The 22547-nt window shown below is 44.7% G+C and overlaps 2 protein-coding genes, 1 non-coding gene and 1 pseudogene across 3 annotated transcripts; 3 read left to right on the plus strand and 1 right to left on the minus strand.

Moving 5' to 3' along the window:
• The first annotated feature begins 11955 nt into the window (after positions 1-11955).
• Positions 11956-12701, plus strand: LOC123039625 (uncharacterized; annotated as a pseudogene).
• A 2005-nt stretch (positions 12702-14706) lies between these two features.
• Positions 14707-14780, minus strand: TRNAN-GUU (transfer RNA asparagine (anticodon GUU)). Its single transcript has one exon. It is a non-coding gene; the product is annotated as a tRNA-Asn (tRNA).
• A 1958-nt stretch (positions 14781-16738) lies between these two features.
• LOC123042669 (lecithin-cholesterol acyltransferase-like 1) lies at positions 16739-18220 on the plus strand. The gene is made up of 2 exons (XM_044465076.1): positions 16739-17127; positions 17335-18220. Exons 1-2 carry the CDS (start codon positions 16739-16741, stop codon positions 18218-18220), a joined length of 1275 nt encoding a protein of 424 aa, XP_044321011.1.
• A 2529-nt stretch (positions 18221-20749) lies between these two features.
• Positions 20750-22226, plus strand: LOC123047331 (lecithin-cholesterol acyltransferase-like 1). The gene is made up of 2 exons (XM_044470850.1): positions 20750-21138; positions 21344-22226. Exons 1-2 carry the CDS (start codon positions 20750-20752, stop codon positions 22224-22226), a joined length of 1272 nt encoding a protein of 423 aa, XP_044326785.1.
• Positions 22227-22547: the final 321 nt, after the last annotated feature.

Raw genomic sequence — 22547 nt, forward strand, 5'->3', positions numbered from 1 at the left:
TTTTCCAGATCCATTTGCACATCAACGCAATATTTATGATCCTCGTGTTAGTGATCCCAAGACTCCCCAAGACCTTGGTGAAAGCACAAGTGCTCCCTGGGTGATTTTGGTAATGAATGTCAACATATCTCTTGTTGAACTAATACTTTTACCTAGTATGTTTCAGATAAAGTTCAACAATGGAGTGACATGGACTAGAGGATGTGGAACCCCTTCAAAATGCTAAGGACAAAAGGATTGGCTCAAGCTCAAAGCAAAAGACTCTACATTTTTCATTTTAGTGATCCAAGATCACATTGAGTCCATAGGAAAAGCCAATACTATCAAGAGGGGATGAGGTGCTCCTTAATGAGCTTCTTGCTTGAAGTGCTTAGTGATATGCTCCAAAAACCCTCAACTACTTTCTCACATCCACATATGTCCCAAACCGAAAGTCAAACTCGGCCCTACCGAATCTTTCTATCCGGCGCCACCGAGTTCTCTTGACATAGCCACTGCCAGAAGCCCTAATCAAATCGGTCTCACCGATAGCGATCTCGGTCTCACCGAGATGGGATTGCAAACTCCCTGTTGCCTATTGCAATAATTTCGGTCCCACCAAAGTATGCAGTCGGTCCCACCGAGATTGCAATGCAAACTCTCTGTTTCCCTTTCGTAATGTTTCGGTCCAACCGAGATGAGCGAATCAGTCCTACCGAGTTTGCCTGACCAACTCTCTGGTTAGCTTATTACCAAAATTGGTCCCACCGACTTTGTGTAATCGGTCTCACCGAGATTACGTTATGCCCTAACCCTAATGAAATCGGTCCCACCGAATTGACATATCGGTCCCACCGAAATACCTAACGGTCACATTATGAACTAAATCGGTCTGACCGAGTTTCACGATTCGGTCTCACCGAGTTTGGTAAGTTGTGTGTAACAGTTAGATTTTGTGTGGAGGCTATATATACCCCTCCACCCACTCTTCATTCATAGAGAAAGCCATCAGAACATGCCTACACTTGCAACATACATTTTCTGAGAGAGAACCACCTACACTTGTGTTGAGATCAAGATATACCATTCCTACCACATAAATCTTGATCTCTAGCCTTCCCCAAGTTGCTTTCCACTCAAATCTTCTTTCCACCAAATTCAAATTCTGTGAGAGGGAGTTGAGTGTTGGGGAGACTATTATTTGAAGCACAGAGTTCATCATCAACACACCATTTGTTACTTCTTGGAGAGTGGTGTCTCCTAGATTGGCTAGGTGTCACTTGGGAGCCTCCGTCAAGATTGTGGAGTTGAACCAAGGAGTTTGTAAGGGCAAGGAGATCGCCTACCTCGTGAAGATCTACCCTAGTGAGGCAAGTCCTTCATGGGCGACGACCATGGTGGGATAGACACGGTTGCTTCTTCGTGGACCCTTCGTGGGTGGAGCCCTCCGTGGACTCACGCAGCCGTTACCCTTCGTGGGTTGAAGTCTCCATCAACGTGGATGTATGATAGCACCACCTATCGGAACCACGACAAAAACATCCGTGTCTCCAATTGCGTTTGCACACTCCAATCCCATCTCTTTACTTTCTTGCAAGTTGCATGCTTTACTTTCCGCTGCTCATATACTCTTTGCATGCTTGCTTTATATGTATTGTGAATGTTAAAACTTGTGCCAAAACTCCACTTAAACTTAAAGAGATTAAAAACTGCAACTTTTCTTACTTAGAGTCTATTCACCCCCCCCTCTAGACACCTCTTCTCGATCCTTTCAATTGGTATCAGAGCATTGGTCTCCATTGCTTTGGTTTAATCACCATTGGAGGAAGATGGATGAGTCTACTTTGGGGAGTCTTAGACATAGAGTGCATATACTTGATGGGGAGTACTTTCACGAGTGGAAAAATGAGATGCTTGTGATTTTCAATGAATATCATTTGAACAAGTACATTACTAGCCCTTGTGCACCTCATGTTGATCCTATGCATCCTACCCTTGATGAGTCAATTGACATGATTCACAATCTTAGAACTGTTGATCTTATCACTAGAGGTTTGCCTAGAAACTTGATAGGTTGCTTGCCTACTCTTAAGTATGCCTACACCATATGAAAATTTCTTGAGGAACGATTTCCAAATTATTCCTTGCAAAATTTAGATGAAATTATCCATAAGTCTATTGCCTTGAGTAAGATGAATTCCAATGATCCTAAGTTTGGTGATTGTCTATTTGAGCTTACAAATCTTATGAGTGCCAAAGGAGATGTTGGAATCATTAGCGATATTATTTCCGAAGCTATTAGAATTCACAAAGAAGACTATTGTCAAAATCATTTATCTAATGAATTACCCTCTCTAGGAATTGATCCATCACATGACGATGTTGAATATGGATACTATAATGAGGATGATGATAGTGACTTTGATCTTGATGATGCAATGAGACACTTCGGTCTTATGGCAAATCTTCGAGGATACATGGCAGGAGGAAAGGAATGGGTTCTTGATAGTGGATGTACCGATCACATGACCGGAGATAAAGATATGTTTTGTGAGCTTGCTGAAAACAAGGGCCCTCGAAAGTATGTCACTTTTGGTGATAACTCAAAGGGTAAGATGGCTGGCCTCGATAAGGTGGCCATCTCACATGATAGCTCCATACAAAATGTCATGCTCGTTGAATCTCTTGGGTAGAATTTACTTTCAGTATCTAGACTTGCTGATTTCGGTTTCAATGTTCTATTTACTGAAGTAGATTGCCAAGTGTTTCAAAGAGATAATCATAAAATGGTCTTTACCGGTATACGTAGAGGTGATCTTTACATTGTTGATTTCACTAAAAAGGCTCAACCTAGAACTTGCTTAATTGCTAAGTCCTCTAAAGGTTGGTTGTGACATATACGATTAGGTCATGTGGGCATGCGAAACCTTGACAAGCTTATTAAAGGTAATCATATCCTCGGTGTTAACAATGTCATTTTTGATAAGGATAGACTTTGCAGCGCTTGTCAAGCAGGTAAACAGGTTGGAGGAAGGCATCCCGTGAAGAACATCATGACCACAAGGAGGCCTCTCGAGCTAGTTCACATGGATCTTTTTGGTCCCAACGCTTACAGAAGTCTCGGTGGAAATTCTTTTGGTCTAGTTATAGTTGATGATTTTTCAAGATTTACGTGGGTGTTCTTTCTCGATGATAAATCGCAGGTCCAAAAGATCTTCAAAAACTTTGGTAGGAAGGCCCAAAATCAATTTGAAGTGAAGATCAAGAAGGTTCGCAATGACAACGGAACGGAGTTCAAGAACGCAAATGTGGACACCTTTCTTGATGAAGAAGGGATTTCACATGAGTTCTCGGATACGTACACACCTCAACAAAATGGAGTTGTTGAGACGAAGAACCGAACGCTCATCAAAATGGCAAGAACGATGCTTGATGAGTACAAGACACTGAAGCACTTTTGGGCGGAAGCGGTTGAGACAGCTTGTCATGTAACAAATCGCTTGTATCTTCACAAGCTACTCGGCAAGACGGCATACGAGCTCCTCACCGGTAACAAACCCCAAGTTGGATACTTTCGAGTATTCGGCTCAAAGTGCTACATTCTTGATAAGCATCGTCGTTCTAAATTTGCTCTTAAATCTCATGAGGGTTTCCTACTTAGTTATGGCTCAAACTCTCACACTTACCATGTCTACAATAATTTCACCCGAAAGGTTGAAGAGACGGTAGATGTGAAGTTTGATGAATCTAACGGCTCGCAAGTAGAGCAATTGCCAATTGATGTAGGAGACAAAGACCCATCGAAAGCAATCCAAGACTTGTCTATTGGCAAGATTCGTCCAACGGAGGTGAAGGAGAGTACCTCGTCAGTCCAAGTGGAAGCTTCCACCTCATGACAAGGTGAACCAAGAGTTGATACGGAAGCATCGACAAGTGGGACACACCAAGACAAAGAAAACGAGGAAGTACACCAAGATGAACATCAACAACCTCCTTCTCCACCACGACAAGAGAACGACAACGTCAACAATGAAGAAGGCCAAGGAGAGGAACAAGATGAAGAAGATGTTCCACCAAAATCCAAGCAAAAGCTTTCACGAGTTCGAGCAAGAGTCGCCAGAGACCATCCCGTCGAGCAAATCTACAATGATATCCAAACCGAGAGAATCACTCGCTCTAAAACTCATTTGGCTAACTTTTGTGAACATTATTCATTCATCTCTAGCATTGAACCCATGAAGGTTGAAGAAGCTTTGGAAGATCCGGATTGGATAAACGCCATGCATGAAGAGCTAGACAACTTTGAGAGAGATCAAGTTTGGACATTGGTTGAGAAGCCCGACAACAACCACAACATCATTGGTACCAAATGGGTGTTTCGCAACAAGCAAGATGAAGATGGACAAGTAGTTCGCAAAAAAGCATGTCTCGTCGCCCAAGGCTACACTCAAGTCGAATGTATGGACTATGGTGAGACATATGCCCCTGTTGCTAGACTTGAGTCCATTCGCATCTTACTTGCCTATGCTAATCACCATGATATCACCTTGTACAAAATGAACATTAAAAGTGCTTTTCTAAATGGTGAAATAGAGGAGGAAGTTTATGTTAAGCAACCTCCCGGCTTTGTCAATCCTAAGAAACCTAATCATGTTTACAAACTTCACAAAGCTCTTTATGGTCTTAAACAAGCTCCTAGAGTGTGCTATAAATGCTTGACCAAGTTCCTTATTGAAAAAGGCTTTGAAATTGGAAAAAATGATTCTACTCTTTTTACTAAGAGGGTTAATGGAGAACTATTTGTGTGCCAAATCTATGTTGATGATATTATATTTGGTTCGACTAACCCTCACTTTAGTGAGAAGTTTGGAAAGCTAATGTCAGAGAAGGTTGAGATGTGTATGATGAGTGAACTCAAATTCTTTCTCAGTTTGCAAATCAAGCAAACTAAGGAAGGTACCTTTGTTTCTCAAACAAAGTACACCAAGGACTTATTCAAGAAGTTCAATATGCAAGAATGCAAAGGTATGACTACACCCATGACTACTAGTGACATCTTGATTTGACCAAAGATGGTGAACCGGTTGATCAAAAGGTTTACCGCTCCATGATTGGTTCATTGTTATATCTATGTGCCTCTCGTCCCGATATTATGCTAAGTGTGTGCATATGTGCACAATATCAAGCGGTCCCTAAAGAATGTCATCTTAAGGCTGTGAAAAGGATAGTGAGATACTTAATACACACACCAAATTTTGGCATTTGGTATCCTAAGAGGTCCTTTTTCGATCTTGTTGGTTACTCCGATTCGGACTATGCCGGAGACAAGGTTGATAGAAAGTCCACTTCGGGTACTTGTCAATTTCTTGGTAGATCTCTTGTGTCTTGGTCCTCCAAGAAACAAAACTCGGTATCCTTATCCACCGCCGAAGCGGAATACATTGCCGCTGGTTCATGTTGTGCTCAATTACTTTGGATGATGCAAACTCTTAAGGATTATGGGATATATGTGAAACATGTTCCATTGCTTTGTGACAATGAAAGTGCTACCAAGATTGCTCGCAATCCCGTGCAACATTCTCGAACTAAGCATATTGAAGTTCGTCATCATTTCATTCGAGATCACGTTGCCAAAGGGGACATTAATCTTAAGCATGTTCGCACCGATAAGTAATTAGCGGATATATTCACCAAACCGCTTGATGAGAAAGTCTTTTGCCGTTTGAGAGGTGAATTGAACATCATTGATGCTTCAAACTTGGAGTAGGAACTCCTTTTGGATACATGCAAGGCATGAGCCTTTGACTAATCCTTGATATTTCTTTCATGTTGCTACTTATATGTCTTGGATATATTTGCACCCTTGCATGATATCTAACCCTTGTAGGTACTTGGATGAATCTAAATCTATGAGATTGCAACCCACTCACATCTTGAGCAAATCTCTACATCACCAAGTCTCTACACAATGGTGGTTGAAGACAAGGAAGCACGAAACCCTACAAACTTATCCTTTGACAAATTCTATATTGAGTTTTATGACTGTCATTTTGGATACACAAGTGCTCTTCCTTGCAAGACTAACACATATAGGTAGATGAACTCAAATTCCAAGTGGAGCTCCCAAGTCTTGATGAGCTACATCAACCTTTGAGCAATCCACACAAGTTCAACTACATGATCACGATCAACACCACCACCCAAGGTATGTTATTCCATCTTAGAGAAGCCTTACTCCAAGTCATGAGTCAAAGCAACTCAACAAGATGTGAATACATCAAAATGCTTAAACGAAAAATGGTAACCCCATTTTGAGCTTAAACGATGAGTATGACCTATGATCAAGTGATCTCACTTGACTCCTAAGTCAATATACTCTAACATAGGTGACTTTGTCGCCGACCAATTCTAGATGAAGTTCTCTTGTGTTATCTTTTTGTGCTCTTGCATTTGTCTCATGCATATGTGTTTCCCCTTTCAAAAAAAACTTCATCTAGATTTCGTTTCTGGTTTCTTTTTGTTCTGCATTCCCTGCATCCAATTCTTTGCAAATCCTTCAGCGAATTCCTTGCAAATCCTTGTGAGATCTTACTTGTCTAGTGAGCTGAGGTGACAAGTGTTTTCTCTGTGATGAACTCGGTCACACCGGCCTGTCATTTTCGGTCCAACCGAATCCTTTCGGTGCAACCGAAGCACACAACTCGGTGCCACCGATTTCACTGTAGGAAAGACAGCTTGCCACTTGTTCCTACATTCTTTTTAATCCAGCTCCACTCAATGATTCTTGTCCTCTACCGGCATCACATTTGCCTTGCTGCTTTGTTTTGTGCCTCAAGGACCAAACCCATTTGTAACAAAATCCAGAAGAACCCTTCTTGGAAACTGATATCAAAGGGGGGAGAGAGATCACATCAAAGCTTAATCATATCTATAGGGGGAGAGAATACTCAAGGGGAGAGAGAGTAATCATCAAGGACCCCAGATTCTTGGTGTTCAAGAGGAGAGAAGTCACATGTCTTTAAGAGGGGAAAGACATGTTCATATTTGATTGTTTGCATTTGCTCTGTTTCTTTTCTTTGAGCTCTGATTTTCTGCTCCCTATCTTTTCCCAGTATCCCATGTTAGATTCAGGGGGGAGAAAGACATCTAAGGGAAGGAAATCCTTGAATTCTTTGCACATCTTTACCTTTGGGGACATGTCTATATACAATGGGGTACTCAGTACTCACTCTCTACATGTCATCCCAGTCTTGGTACTCTTGTGGTTTCTTTTGTTTTCTCTGGCTAGTAGGTGTATCTGTGTTATCTAACCTTGTTTACGCAGGTTCATTCCTTCCTAAGCCAACTCAAGACCACAATGTAAGTATATGCATCACAGTCATGCGTATGAGGATTTCTGGATGATGTACATACTGTTTGCAAGAAGGACTCATGAGCATGAAGGTACTTTTTCCATATTCACATCATTTGCTCTGATGCATATAGCCAAGATACATGTAACACATTGCTTACTCTGTCATGCTTATGCATTCACATGCTCCTATATTCCATATTTACATGATTGCATACATGTAGGGGGAGCCTATGCATGTTACATGTCTTTCCAAAGCTTTACTGGTTATTCTCTATATCTTTATCTAAAGCTTTGATGTATGTAGTCATCAATTACCAAAAAAGGGGGAGATTGAAAGCACAAGTGCTCCCTGGGTGATTTTGATAATTAATGTCAACATATCTCTTGAAGGACTAATACTTTTACCTAGTATGTTTCAGATAAAGTTCAACAATGGAGTGGCATGGACTTGAGGATGTGGGATCCCTTCAAAATGCTAAGGACAAAAGGATTAGCTCAAGCTCAAAGCAAAAGACTCTACATTTTTCATTTTAGTGATCCAAGATCACATTGAGTCCATAGGAAAAGCCAATACTATCAAGAGGGGATGAGGTGTTCCTTAATGAGTTTCTTGCTTGAAGTGCACAGTGATATGCTCCAAAAACCCTCAACTACTTTCTCACATCCACATATGTCCCAAACCAAAAGTCAAACTCGACCCTACCAAATCTTTCTATCCGGCGCCACCGAGTTCTCTTGACATAGCCACTGCCAGAAACCCTAATCAAATCAGTCTCACCGATAGGGATCTCGGTCTCACCGAGATGGGATTGCAAACTCTCTGTTGCCTATTGCAATAATTTCGGTCCCACCGAAGTATGCAATTGGTCCCACCAAGATTGCAATGCAAACTCTCTGTGTCCCTTTCATAACGTTTCGGTCCAACCGAGATGAGTGAATCGGTCCCACCGAGTTTGCCTGACCAACTCTCTGGTTAGCTTATTACCAAAATCGGTCCCACCGAGTTTGTGTAATCGGTCTCACCGAGATTACGTTATGCCCTAACCCTAATGAAATCGGTCCCACCGAATTGACATGTCGGTCCCACCGAAATACCTAACGGTCACATTATGAACTAAATAGGTCTGACCGAGTTTCATGATTCGGTCCCACCGAGTTTGGTAAGTTGTGTGTAACAGTTATATTTTGTGTGGAGGCTACATATACCACTCCACCCACTCTTCATTCATAGAGAGAGCCATCAGAACATGCCTACACTTCCAACATACATTTTCTGAGAGAGAACCACCTACACTTGTGGTGAGATCAAGATATACCATTCCTACCACATAAATCTTGATATCTAGCCTTCCCCAAGTTGCTTTCCACTCAAATCTTTTTTCCACTAAATCCAAATCCTGTGAGATTGAGTTGATTGTTGGGGAGACTATCATTTGAAGCACAAGAGCAAGGAGTTCATCATCAACACACCATTTGTTACTTTTTGGAGAGTGGTGTCTCCTAGATTGACTAGGTGTCACTTGGGAGCCTCCGTCAAGATTGTGGAGTTGTACCAAGGAGTTTGTAAGGGCAAGGAGATCGCCTACTTCATGAAGATCTACCCTAGTGAGGCAAGTCCTTCGTGGGCGACGGTCATGGTGGGATAGACAAGGTTGCTTCTTCGTGAACCCTTCGTGGGTGGAGCCCCCGGTGGACTCGCTCAGCCGTTACCCTTCGTGGGTTGAAGTCTCCATCAACGTGGATGTACGATAGCACCACCTATCGAAACCACGGCAAAAACATCCGTGTCTCCAATTGCGCTTGCACACTCCAATCCCATCTCTTTACTTTTTTGCAAGTTGCATGCTTTACTTTTCGCTGCTCATATACTCTTTGCATGCTTGCTTGATATGTATTGTGAATGTTAAAACCTGTGCGAAAACTCCACTTAAACTTAAAGAGATTAAAAACTGCAACTTTTCTTACTTAGAGTCTATTCACCCCCCTAGACACCTCTTCTCGATCCTTTCACTTGGGTCGACACACCCAGGCCCACCTAACCATATGATATTTACGGTTCGGGCTCGTTCCTTCCCAAAAGAACTTGGCGCGGGGCGTATCCAACTTCGCATGAACCCCTTCCGCAAGCAAAAACAGACCCATAGCAAACATGGGCAAGGAGGAGAGGCTCGAGTTCGTGAGGACGAGCCTTTCCGCTTTCGAAAGAAATTTGCCCCTCCACGGGCAAACCCTCCCCCTCACCTTGGCACACAAAGGCTCCCAATCCTCTATCGTGGGGCGTTTGGTGTCCACCGGTCAGGCCGAGGTATGTGAACGGGAATTTTCCCACTTTGCAGTTGAGCAAATTAGCTATGTGTCTACCCTCCTCCAGCTCTACCCCCTAGATAGCACCTCACACTTATGGAAGTTGATTTTGAGGCCCGACATGAGCTCAAAGCTGAGCAGAATCGCCTTGATCGTAGCAATGTTGTGTTGGTCCGGGCGAAACAGCAGTAACGTGTCATCCGCGTACTGCAAATGGGTTACTCCCCCTGGAATTAGATGGCCTACCAATCCCTTGATATGACTAGCCGCGGCCGCCTTCCGAAGCATGGCGGACAGCGCATTGACAAGAAAATTGAACAGAAGCGGGGACATCGGGTCACCCTAGCTGAGTCCACGTTTGTTCCAGAAGAAGTGCCCTACTTCTCCGTTCACCGAGACCGTAGTTTGGCCTCTCGAGACCAACTGCATAACACGGTGCACCCAAACAGCTGAGAAACCCCGGCTAATTAGCACCTGACACAGGAAATCCCAATTAACCCGGTCGTAAGCCTTCTCGAAGTCAAGCTTTAGCAAAATGGCCGGTTCCCTCGTGCGTTTCAGTTCATGCACAATCTCCTGTAGGGCAAGCGGGCCCTCCAGAATGTTGCGGCCGCGAATGAACGTGGACTGGTTGCGATGAATCGAGCGATGGGCAATCAACCCTAGGCGAGTGGCACACGCTTTAGCACAAATCTTAACGAAACGTTGATGAGCGCAATAGGGCGGAATTGTCTAATGTTTTCGGCCCCTTGGACCTTCGGAATAAGCGACAAAACACCAAAATTAAGTCGAGCTATATCTACCGTCCCTCGCATAAAACCGTTGCAAATCTCGAAGATTGGGCCTCTAAGTAGTGGCCAGAAGCGCTTGAACATAGCCACCGGCCACCCGTCCGGGCCCGCAGCCGTGTCCGATTTCATACCCATTAGGGCGGCGTCAATCTCTTCAGGGAGGAAAGCGAGTCCATCTCGGCATTCTCACACTCAGGACACGTTGAGAGGGTTCCCACACATCCGCGCGAAGACCAGCCCCCTGGGCCTCGCAAGATCCCATCAAGTTGATGTAAAAATCATAGATGTGACGAGAAATGTCCTCTTGTTGCAACAACAGCCCTTGTTCTGATTGCAACCTGAGGATAGCACATTTTCTGCACCAACCGTTTGCGTATGCGTGGAAGTACTTGGTGTTGGCATCGCCTTTAAGTGTCCACTTCAGACCACCACGACGATGCCAATATTCTTCCTCCACTCGCAGCAGTGCCTCGACCTGCCCCTCGAGGGCATATCAGTGGGCCCATTCCTGCTCTGAAAAGACCCGCGCATCAGCCTCCGCGTCAATCCTCACAATCTCATCGAGGATCAAAGCCCTGAGAACTTTGTCATTCCTCCCTAGGTTGGCGCCCCACCCCTTGAGGTTCGCCCCGAGTCGACCCCCGACCGCGTTCCAGAACTCCATCGGGCCCCACTGGGGCCCCACCTGGTTAACGCAAGCCCACAATTTCTCCTTAAAGATCTCCTCGAAACCTGACGTTTCAAACCAGGCCGTCTCGAAGAAAAACTGTGGGCTACGGCGCAGTCTATCCTCCCCTGAGGAGTAGAGAAGAGGAACATGATCCGAACCGATTCGAGTTTCCGCGATGAGAGAGCAGAGAGGGTAACCCATTTCCCACTCCGGAGACATGAACACCCGATCCAACACCGAGCGAACCGGGTCGAGTTGCTTGTTAGTCCAAGTAAACCTCGCACCCGACCTGGCCGCTTCCCTAAGGGCCATGGATGCAATAGCAGTATTAAACATGGTCACCCGAGGCCAGTTTATATTGTTGTTATTTTTGTCCGCTCCCGACTGGATCAGGTTGAAATCCCCTCCCACGAGGACCGGGAGCGCAGCGGCAGTCACCGTGGTGACTTTGGCTTGGAGTTCTCCCAAGAACTCTGCCGATCGAGAGTGATCGGCCGGACCGTAAACCTGTATGACAACTAGTTCACGGAGCGATGCATGAATGCAAAAATGCGCGGCAATGAAAAACATCCCAATGTCGAGTATTTAACCAAAAACTACCACATTTCATGGAAACGTATCGAAAAATTACCACTTTACGATTTTGTGTGAAAAACTATCACTTTTTTCTAATCCGTGGCAAAAAACCACCAAGTATCAAAATCGCTCGCTTCACCCGCGCTAAGCACGAATCTGACCGGTTGGGCCCACGAACTAGGTGCCACCGTGGCCAACGGTCGCCCACCGTGGGTTAACGGACGTTAACGGGGCGTTTGCGGTCGGAACCTTCCCCGCTCTCTGACCGCCGCCAGCACGCCATGCTCCCGCTCGCCGCCGCAAGGGCCTGCCTTTCCTCCCCGACGCCGCCATCGAGACCCCAAATCCTAGCAGCGCCTCCCTCCCCCCTTCCCCGTCACCGCTCCACCGCCACGCTGCCCAGGCCCGCCAGGATCCCCCTCATCCACCCGCTCGGGGCTGGTGCGCCGGGTGCGTCCTCGCAGCCCGCGAGGGACCAGGTGATCGACTTCGGCAAGCACAAGGGCCAGATGTTGGGCACGCTGTCGCCGTCCTACCTGCGCTGGGTGGTCGCGGAGCTCGACTACGGGGACATCCTGGTCTGGGTGCGCCTGGCGCGCGAGGTGCTCGATGACCCCGTCTACGTCGACCACGTCGAGTGGGAGCACGCGCACCGCTTCCTTCGCGGCGACTCCAAGTTCGACTAAGTCTACGACGACGTCGACGGCGACGGGCCCCTCCAGGAGATGGCCGAGCGCTTCGGCTGGGATGTCTCCGACGAGGACGGCTAGGGCCGCCTCGACTTCGGCCTCTCGACACCTCCTATGGCGGCCGCATCCTGAGGGAGGCCGACCGGCGCCAGAGCACCGGCAGCGGCAGCAAGAGATCCCCCCGCAGCGGCGGCGCCCTGTTCGACACCGGGGCGGCCGACCCGGACGGGCCGAGGGGGAAGAGGGACGAGAGGAGGGTGCTGATGCGGACGAGGAGGCAGGAGCAGGTGAGGACGGCGAAACTGGATGTGCTCGGCGTGAACTCCAGCGCGAAATGACTCCGGCGCGGACGAGGCTAGCGCGCCGTTAACGGCAGTTAACGCGCGGCGGTGACGGTTGGCCATGGTGGCATCTGGTTCGTGGGCCCAACCTGTCAGATTCGTGTTTAGTGCGGGCGAAGCGAGCGATTTCGCAACTTGATAGTTTTTTGCCACGGATTAGAAAAAAAGTGGTAGTTTTTCGCGCAAATCGTAAAGTGATAGTTTTTTGACACGTTTTCATGAAATGTGGTAGTTTTTGGTTAAATACTCCCCAACGTCCCAAGCGATAATTTCATACAAGGTGCGGCTTAAACCCATAAGCATGCCCCTCGAATGCCCAACTGCAGGGGCGTGCTGCCATTCAAAACGCTCAAGCGGGTCAATGGACAGCAGCTCGTGGAAACGGAAGTCCGCCTTGATCGAGGGATGTTATATTCATGATTCTGTTTGTGTGTGAGAATGGTAGTGGGATTTATTATAGAAGTTCATGAGAAGTTTTTTCTGAAACTGAAAAGTTCAAATTTTGATTTTTTCTGAAACATAACATCCTTCCATGGAGGCCGAGAGCCAAAACGCCTCACTCCCAAAACATACACTATCTTATTATACTATATCACTAAATGACTTGAACTATTGATGTAAAAGCATATGGAAATGAGCAGTTGATAGAGTCTGAATATGGCGCATGCACTATCACTAAAGTGATACACACTGGGTACAGTAGAACCTTGTTATCTCATCAAGCGAGTAAATGTAAGTATCCTCTGCAGTAAGCACGTCTGCTATCACCGCACCTAGCTTAAGCATTTCATCAAACAGCTGTAAGTCGCATAACTGCAACAATAACATGCAGTGGGCTCTATCGTGAACTCTAGATCATCGATTCGATCAGACAACCGGCTCTGATTATCCTTCCATGCTACAAACAATGGTAGTCGCATTTGATTATTCAACTGCAAGTCGGCTTACAGAGGGCGCAATCCCCATTACACTGATGAATGCCGTCACGACGTGCTAGAAAATCCGTCTGTTTGACAAAAAAAAGTATACATATGTGCATATATAGATAAAAAACTAAAACGTATAGACGCAAGTGGTAGTTTTTCGCGCAAATCGTAAAGTGATAGTTTTTTGACACGTTTTCATGAAATGTGGTAGTTTTTGGTTAAATACTCCCCAACGTCCCAAGCGATAATTTCATACAAGGTGCGGCTTAAACCCATAAGCATGCCCCTCGAATGCCCAACTGCAGGGGCGTGCTGCCATTCAAAACGCTCAAGCGGGTCAATGGACAGCAGCTCGTGGAAACGGAAGTCCGCCTTGATCGAGGGATGTTATATTCATGATTCTGTTTGTGTGTGAGAATGGTAGTGGGATTTATTATAAAAGTTCATGAGAAGTTTTTTCTGAAACTGAAAAGTTCAAATTTTGATTTTTTCTGAAACATAACATCCTTCCATGGAGGCCGAGAGCCAAAACGCCTCACTCCCAAAACATACACTATCTTATTATACTATATCACTAAATGACTTGAACTATTGATGTAAAAGCATATGGAAATGAGCAGTTGATAGAGTCTGAATATGGCGCATGCACTATCACTAAAGTGATACACACTGGGTACAGTAGAACCTTGTTATCTCATCAAGCGAGTAAATGTAAGTATCCTCTGCAGTAAGCACGTCTGCTATCACCGCACCTAGCTTAAGCATTTCATCAAACAGCTGTAAGTCGCATAACTGCAACAATAACATGCAGTGGGCTCTATCGTGAACTCTAGATCATCGATTCGATCAGACAACCGGCTCTGATTATCCTTCCATGCTACAAACAATGGTAGTCGCATTTGATTATTCAACTGCAAGTCGGCTTACAGAGGGCGCAATCCCCATTACACTGATGAATGCCGTCACGACGTGCTAGAAAATCCGTCTGTTTGACAAAAAAAAGTATACATATGTGCATATATAGATAAAAAACTAAAACGTATAGACGCAAGAAGTTAAAAATATATGAAAAAAATCGCTAGAAGGAGGGCTTGAACCTCCGACCTTATGGTTAACAGCCACACGCTCTAGCCAACTGAGCTATTCCAGCTAATTGGTTTTTAAAAGTTAAATAGCCTATAAGATTAGAAGATTCTCTCACACGTGAAGAGTTGTTTGTTATTGTTTGCACCTCACACATACCCACGTGACTCTTGGTAAGTTTAGCTTTGTTAATCAGTGGAAGTTTATAGCCAGATCAGGGCGCATGTTCAGTGCACGCATGCACGCAAGAGCTGAGGCGATCGAGAAGTGTCGTCACAGCGAATCAACGATGGTGTCCGGGTGATCTATAATTTCATTTGCCCCTTTGCGAGTCCTCGGTGTATCATAATGGTTTGTGACTGAAGATGCATATGAGAGGTGACTGTCAAGGTGCAACCGAAAAACCGATCAATCCTTCGCCGAGTGAGGTTTTTCTATTTTCCATGTAGGATTTTAGTTCTAATCCATCCAATGGCAAACTGGTACTGTCTATGCCGTTCTAGGGCAGATGCGATGATGTACAGAAGGATCTGAAATTACAACCAGCACATTTTGACTGGGCCGAAATAGACCGCTCTTTCCTTCATGTAGTACAGTAAATAATTTTTGCCTAAATTAATCCTTTACAGTTCAGGCTATAGACTTTATATGATGCACTTCTGCTATAGAGGATATCCAACTAATCTTTGTCAATTTCTAATAAGTGGTCTTTAGTTTTGTTATACAAATAAAAATGTATCATAATGTAACCATTGAACAAAGTCTTTGTAAGACACATGGTTGTTTTCTCATTTTTAATGGAATTTCGTACAACTAACATATATTAAACAAAATAAACAAGATATGTTGTATTATGATGTAGCCTTCAAATGAGATTAAGGTAGAATAACCTAACTGATTTTGCAATATAATTCTACTAATGAGTAAACAATTGATATTAACCAAAAAAATACATCTGTACGATCGAATAAACAAATGTAAAAACCTAACAGGCTAAATTTCCAGTCTATAATAGTATGCATTTAAAATTAATTATATAGAAGAATAATATACTTCCGCTGTTTCAAAATAATTGTCGCTCTAGCTTTGTGTTAAGTCAATATTCTCTAAGAAACCAAGTTTTATAAAAAATTTGTAAATATCTACGAGATTAGATTAATACATTATGAAGATATGTATTATGATGGAGGGTGAGTATCTTCGTTTTGCAGATGTTGGTAATAGAAAAATGACTTGGACCGGGTTTATCATAGTACAAAGTTAGAATGACAACTAATTCAAAAACAGAGGGAGTGCATTGTAATTGCAATTCAAAATTATTTGCATTTAAAAAATAGGCTTTGCTCTTCTTTTTTGACAAACATGGTGCATATATATAGATGCCCATATGCACGCACAATCATCCCTACAAACACACACACACGCACACACACACACACACACACACACACACACACACACTAAGCATCTGCAAGAGAATGAGCCAGTAGGTGTTGAGATTGACGAAGTCACCACATGCACCTTGTAATCGACATGCACGTCATACAATTGAAAAAAGATGCCCCGCCCTTGGATTTCTATCAATAGAAACCATTATGTTACAAACTCTAACTAAAAGTAAAGATAAGCAAAGGAAAAGATCCATCTATCAGCTTCAGAGAGACCACAGAAATAAACATAGCTAAAGTAGCACAAGAAGATCAACAAAACAACCAATGCAATAGACATAACAATATTTGCTTGCATTAATTATTTCTCCTTCTTGCTCATTTCTTAATTGTGTTCCTTCTTTACATTGTTCTTCAATATGTTAACATTAATTTACTTCCTCATGTGGATGAAGCGATAAGTCCTAACTTTGAAGCGCTAGCTTTTATAGTGTTACCTAACCAGATATAATCCTAGGCACATATTAAAAACATATTAAAAACTTCCCACACACTAAAAATGGTTACTAGTCTATATAAGGTCGAGCGTCCAATAGATAATGGCACTCACTTGTGTAGCACATCATCGCATCGTTTGATGGCGATTGTCTCGCCATCTACTGATCTTCTAGCACTCCTCACCTTTCTCATCTGCCTCCTCCATTGTTGCGACGCGGGATATGATGTCGGGGTCTACAACCCAATAATCTTGATCCCAGGTATCAGTTGCCCCAACCTGGAGGCGCGCCTGACCGATGCCTACGTGCCGTCACTGCCCCACTGCGGTGCGCTCAAGGGGAAGGGGTGGTTCCCGTTGTGGAACAACACATCTGACCTGGTCCGCCACAACTACATGTCGTGCTTCGAGGAGCAGATGCAACTCGCCTATGACTCCACCCTCAAAGACTACCGGAACCTACCCGGTGTCGAGACGCATGTGCCAGACTTCGGCTCCGCCCATGGATTCACCTCAAAGAACCTCGATTCGTAAGTACACACTATGTAACAAGTAATCCATCTGTGGGCTTCCTACTACCCGTTGATGTGTCTACTGATCTACATTGCAAATTTTGCAGGCGGTGTATACATTATGACCTTTAGGAAAAATCTCTAGTACGTCGAATGCTTTTGTCCCCAACGTATGGAGTTGTGGATTTGGGAACTGATGTTTTACATTGCATTTATGGTGTTCAGGAGCCGTAAGGGATTTTGCATGACAAGGGTCCTCGAAGAGCTTGAGTTGCTTGGCTATCGTGATGGAGATACCCTTTTCGGAGCTCCCTATGACCCACGGCATGCTCCGCCACTGCCAGGCCAGCCATCTCAAGTGTTTTCGGACTACTTTGCCCGTTTCAAGGTTTTGGTGGAGCACGCAAGCGAGAAGAATCAGGACAAACCGGTCATCCTCGTCGCACACAGCTTTGGTGGCATGGCCACCCTCAAGTTCATTAACTGGACTCCCATAACATGGAGGAAGAAATTCATCAAGCACCTGGTCCTGATATCGCCTGCACTTTCGGGAGGCTTTATGGAGGCGCTCACGAACCTCGCCTCAGGACCGAAACCCCTTATTGTCCCGACAATTCCGCGCTTGGGTTTGCGGCCGATGTGGAGAACCTTCGCGAGTGCCCTTTTATTCCTCCCATCTTCCCCGGTTTTTGGTCACATGCCGCTCGTGATCACCAAAAACAAGAACTACTCGGCGTATGACTACAAGGACTTGCTTGCGGCAATCGGTTTGAACACTGAGGTCGTGGAACGAGTGCTTTCGGCGAAGCTGAGAGTTGATGCACCGATGGTGCCAACAACATACCTCAACGGCGTCGGCGTGCAAACGCCGGAGCAGGCAATATATTGGGATGGTAACTTTGATGTGGCTCCCAAAAACGTATATGGCGATGGAGATGGGGTTATGAATTTGGTTGGCGTTCTTGCTCTCGTGAATGATTTGCGTAGACAACAACAGGCTAACATACCCTTTAAGTTCGTCAAGATTGTTAATGCTACACACTCTGACATTGTTGTTCAGGAGCATTCGCTCAAGAAGATCATGTATGAAATTCTAGAAGCAAATCGCTGAGGAGTCATCATATGTTATTTCTGTTTCTCTTCATATTAAAGATTTCCAATCTCACTATGAATTGTGAATTATTTTTTGATTCGAAATGCGGACCATACCGGTCTCTGCACCGATTGGTGTAATTTGATACTATTGTAGAATATTATTCTTTGGGAAAGATGTCAATGTGGAATATTATCAACATATTGTGAAGATTTCCTAAAGGTAAGTGAAATTGGGCACAGCTGCCCGTTGTAAATTGTCGGGCAGCAATCTTAGCTGGACTCGCGTCGTTGTATCAATGGATTGAAGTAGCTGTTCACAGCCATGCAGATGCACATCGGCTACATGCCTTCCTTTTTTCCGGTAATATTCAGCGAAAGCTCTCTGGGGTGCAATGAATGTTTTTGGCGGCGATTTATGCGCTGGGAGAATGGCAATTCTTTCATGCGAACACGACAAATTTCACGGAAAAATTCTCTGGTAAGAAGCTTCCATGTGTATGTGAAGAATTTGTCATAGAAAACGTTCACAATTGTCATGCACCATCTCGAACGTTCGGCGGCTATTGACATCTTTTTGTTGGCAGAAACCCAGCCAGAATCAGTGTCACCAAGCGTTTACTGTTCCGTGGCAAATGTCTTCGTCAGAAAATAACACTCACACGCTCCTCAACGTATCCATGCACGCTACTTGCAATTAGCGTTGTATTTAAAAAATATGCTCAAATATATACGCATGCACACTTACCTCATATAAACATATGATCCTATAAGCACCACTCCTGCGTGTACTTTGTGTATCATATTGAATGAATAATCAGGCATGGAGCAGGAGATCATAACCCACTTCAAGGGAGTCCATATTCCCAAGGGATTAAATTGTCTCTCCAAATATTAATCGTCTAAACTTAGTGAATCGTCCACATAACTTTTCTTTTTTGCAGGAAGACTTCCCGACTGTTATCGACATGGTCAGGCCGGCTACGGTATGGGAGCGGTGACAGTGGCTCGTCACCTGCTTGTTTTGGCAGCGGCAATGGTCGTTCCGTGGTCCATAGACCTCGATGTAGTTTTTATGATGATTGAGGTGCTTTGTATTTTCGGTGAATCTTTATAATAGATGCGCTCTTTTCGTAAAAAAATAGATTTTGTGCAATTACAATAATTAGTAAAAAATTGATATTAATTGAAATAAAAAGGTACATTGTATGGTCGAACTCACAAAGGTAAGATCTTAATTGATTAATTTTCCCAAATGATAAGTGCCACACGCGTGGCATGAAACAATCTGGACCTGATGTTTTTTACAACTAAAATTATCATCTAAAAAAGAAAAAAAAGAAAAAAAGAAACTTGCTTCTAAACAGAAAGTTGACATGCTTGACAATTAAAATTGCCATCCTCACATCACTAAACGTGGCATAAAAAACGTTCGAAGTTGCCATGTGTTCGTGCCACACGTGTAACACTTATGTGGCGCGCCAGCGTTCCAACACTCGTTTTCCAACAGGCTTCAATTTGGAAAGTAACTTAACTATGTGGATTAATTAGGGGCAATTAATTAGAGGCGCCCCCTGAAAATCAAAGGGGCGGTGATTACTGTTGATTTGGGTGGGTCCGCCTCCCTCTTGCCTTACCTAGCCTTTGCATGTGTGTGCGCTGGAAGTCTCACGTGATGGGCCTTGATGGAAAGACTTGTTGGCTGATTAGTTGCGTTGGATTAGATCGCTCGCTGCAACGGCCGCTAGGAAGTCGTTTCACCTTAATTTTTGATCTATAATATTATACAACTAACATAAAATGAAAATACATCATACTTATGAGAATCAATATCTAGAAGACTAGATAAATATAATGTGAACGTATATTTCATGATGGATCTTATGTGAGTAATTTGGTTTCATAGACGTTGGTGTATATTGTTTTTATAAACCTGGACAAACTTATACAAAATTGACTTGGAACAAGTTTTACTTAGTACGTAAAAAATTGAAATGACAATTGATTCGAAATAGAGGGAGTGTGTTGTAACTGCAATTTACATTATTTTTTTGAACACAGTACAGATGCAAGCGCTCATATACACATGCATACACTCAACCATATGAACGCACACACGCACACCCTACCCCTATGAACACCTCCGAAAGACTGAGCCGGCATATTACCTTGAAATTTACGAAGTCACCGTAGGCACCTCGCCATCGACGGGAACGTCTCCTTCCACCGAATACGCTTCGCCGGAAATCCTGGATTAGTCCTGGTGGGCTGGGGATACCACAGTCCCTCTAACCATACATTTTTTCCCCTTCTTTATTGTTCTCCATTAGTACTCCTTAATTTACTTCCTCGTTTGGATGAGGAGGCAAGTCTTAACGTTGAAGTACTGCCTTCTATAGTCTTACCTACCCAGACGTAATTTTAGGCAAATATTAAAAACTTTCCAAACATTAAAGATGATTAATTACCACTAGTAATCTATATAAAGCCGAGCATCCAATAGATCGATGTTGGCACTCGCTTGTGTAGCGCACCACCGTATTGTCTGATGGCGATTGTCTCGCCGTCTGCTGATCTTGTAGCGCTACTCACCTTCCTCATCTGCCTCATCCATCGTTGTGGCGCAGGAGGCTATGACGCCGAGCTCTACCACCCGGTAATCTTGATCCCTGGTTTCACTTGCCCCAACCTGGAGGCGTGGCTGGCCAACACCTACGCGCCGTCGTTGCCCCGCTGCGGCGAGCTCAAGGGGAAGGGGTGGTTCCCGCTGTGGAAAAACACGACGGACCTGGTCCGGCAGGACTACGTGCCGTGCTTCGAGGAGCAGATGCGCCTCGTCTATGACCCCGTCCTCAACGACTACCGGAACTTGCCCGGCGTCGAGACCCGCGTGCCGGACTTCGGCTCCGCCCACGGGTTCACCTCCAAGAACGATTCGTAAGTACGCATTATGTCCAAGCACTCCGTCCATTGGATTTGTTATTACAGGTAGTGCATACATATGCACAGCTGAAAACTCTGTAGTGCATACATATACACTACAGGTAGTGCATACATATGCACGGATGACGTTTTCTTCCTCTACTGTTAGAGGTCTGGATCTGGAAACTGATGATCTTTGCGTTGCATTCGTGGTAATCAGGAGCCGTATCCCAACTTGTCTGGCAAGGGTCCGCGAAGAGCTTGAGTTGCTTGGGTATCGTGATGGTGATACCCTTTTCGGAGCTCCCTACGACCCACGGCACGCTCCGCCGCTGCCGGGGCAACCATCTCAGGTGTACTCCGACTATTTTGCTCATGTCAAGGACCTGGTGGAGCGCGCGAGCGAGAAGAATCAAAACAAGCCGGTCATCCTCGTTGCGCACAGCTTTGGTGGCAAGGTCATCCTCGGGTTCGTCAACTCGACTCCCATGGCATGGAGGAAGAAATTCATCAAGCACCTGGTCCTCGTATCGCCCACACCTCCGGAAGGTTTCCTGGGGGTGCTCACAAGCCTCGCCTCGGGACCGTCCTTCATCGTCCCATCGGTTCCGCCGCTGCTTCTGCGGCAAATGTGGAGAACCTTTGCGAGCACCCTTTTATCCCTCCCATCTCCCATGGCATTTGGTCACAGGCCAATTGTGATCACCAACCACAAGAACTACTCGGCATATGACTACAAGGACCTCCTGCCGGCACTTGGTTTGAACAGCGAGGTCGTGAAACGAGTGCTTTCGATGAAGCTGAGAATTGACCCGCCGATGGTGCCGACTACATACCTCAATGGTGTCGGCGTCAAAACGCCGGAGCAGGTGGTGTACCGGGATGGTAACTTCAACGTGGCTCCCGAGAAGGTATACGGCGATGGAGACGGGACCATGAATTTGTTTAGCGTGCTTGCGTTTGTGAAGGAGCTGAGTAGGCAACAACAAGCTAACATACCCTTCAAGTTCGTGGAGATTGCTAATGCCACACACTCCGATATTGTTGTTCAGGAGCATTCGCTCAAGAAGGTCATGGATGTAATTCTAGAAGCAAATCGCTGAAAAGTTGTCATATGTTACCGATCATATAATTGGGCATTGTTTTTAAAAGGAAGATCATTCCAGCCTCTGCATCAATTGATGTAATTGGACATTGTTGTGGAATATGATTTCCCTTTTTGGGAAGACACTGATGTGGAAAATTAATACTCCTGAAGCTGCTGTTCACAGCGCCATACACATCAGGTCACAACAGCTGAATAGTCAAGCGTGTACTATTGGACATACTCCCTCCGTACGGAAGTACGGAATTACTCGTCCAAGAAATGAATGTATCTGAATGTATTTTAGTTGTAGATACATCCATTTTTATCCATTTTTGTG

Source organism: Triticum aestivum, chromosome 2B (genome assembly GCF_018294505.1).
Source record: "Triticum aestivum cultivar Chinese Spring chromosome 2B, IWGSC CS RefSeq v2.1, whole genome shotgun sequence".
Classification (NCBI taxonomy): Eukaryota; Viridiplantae; Streptophyta; class Magnoliopsida; order Poales; family Poaceae; genus Triticum; species Triticum aestivum.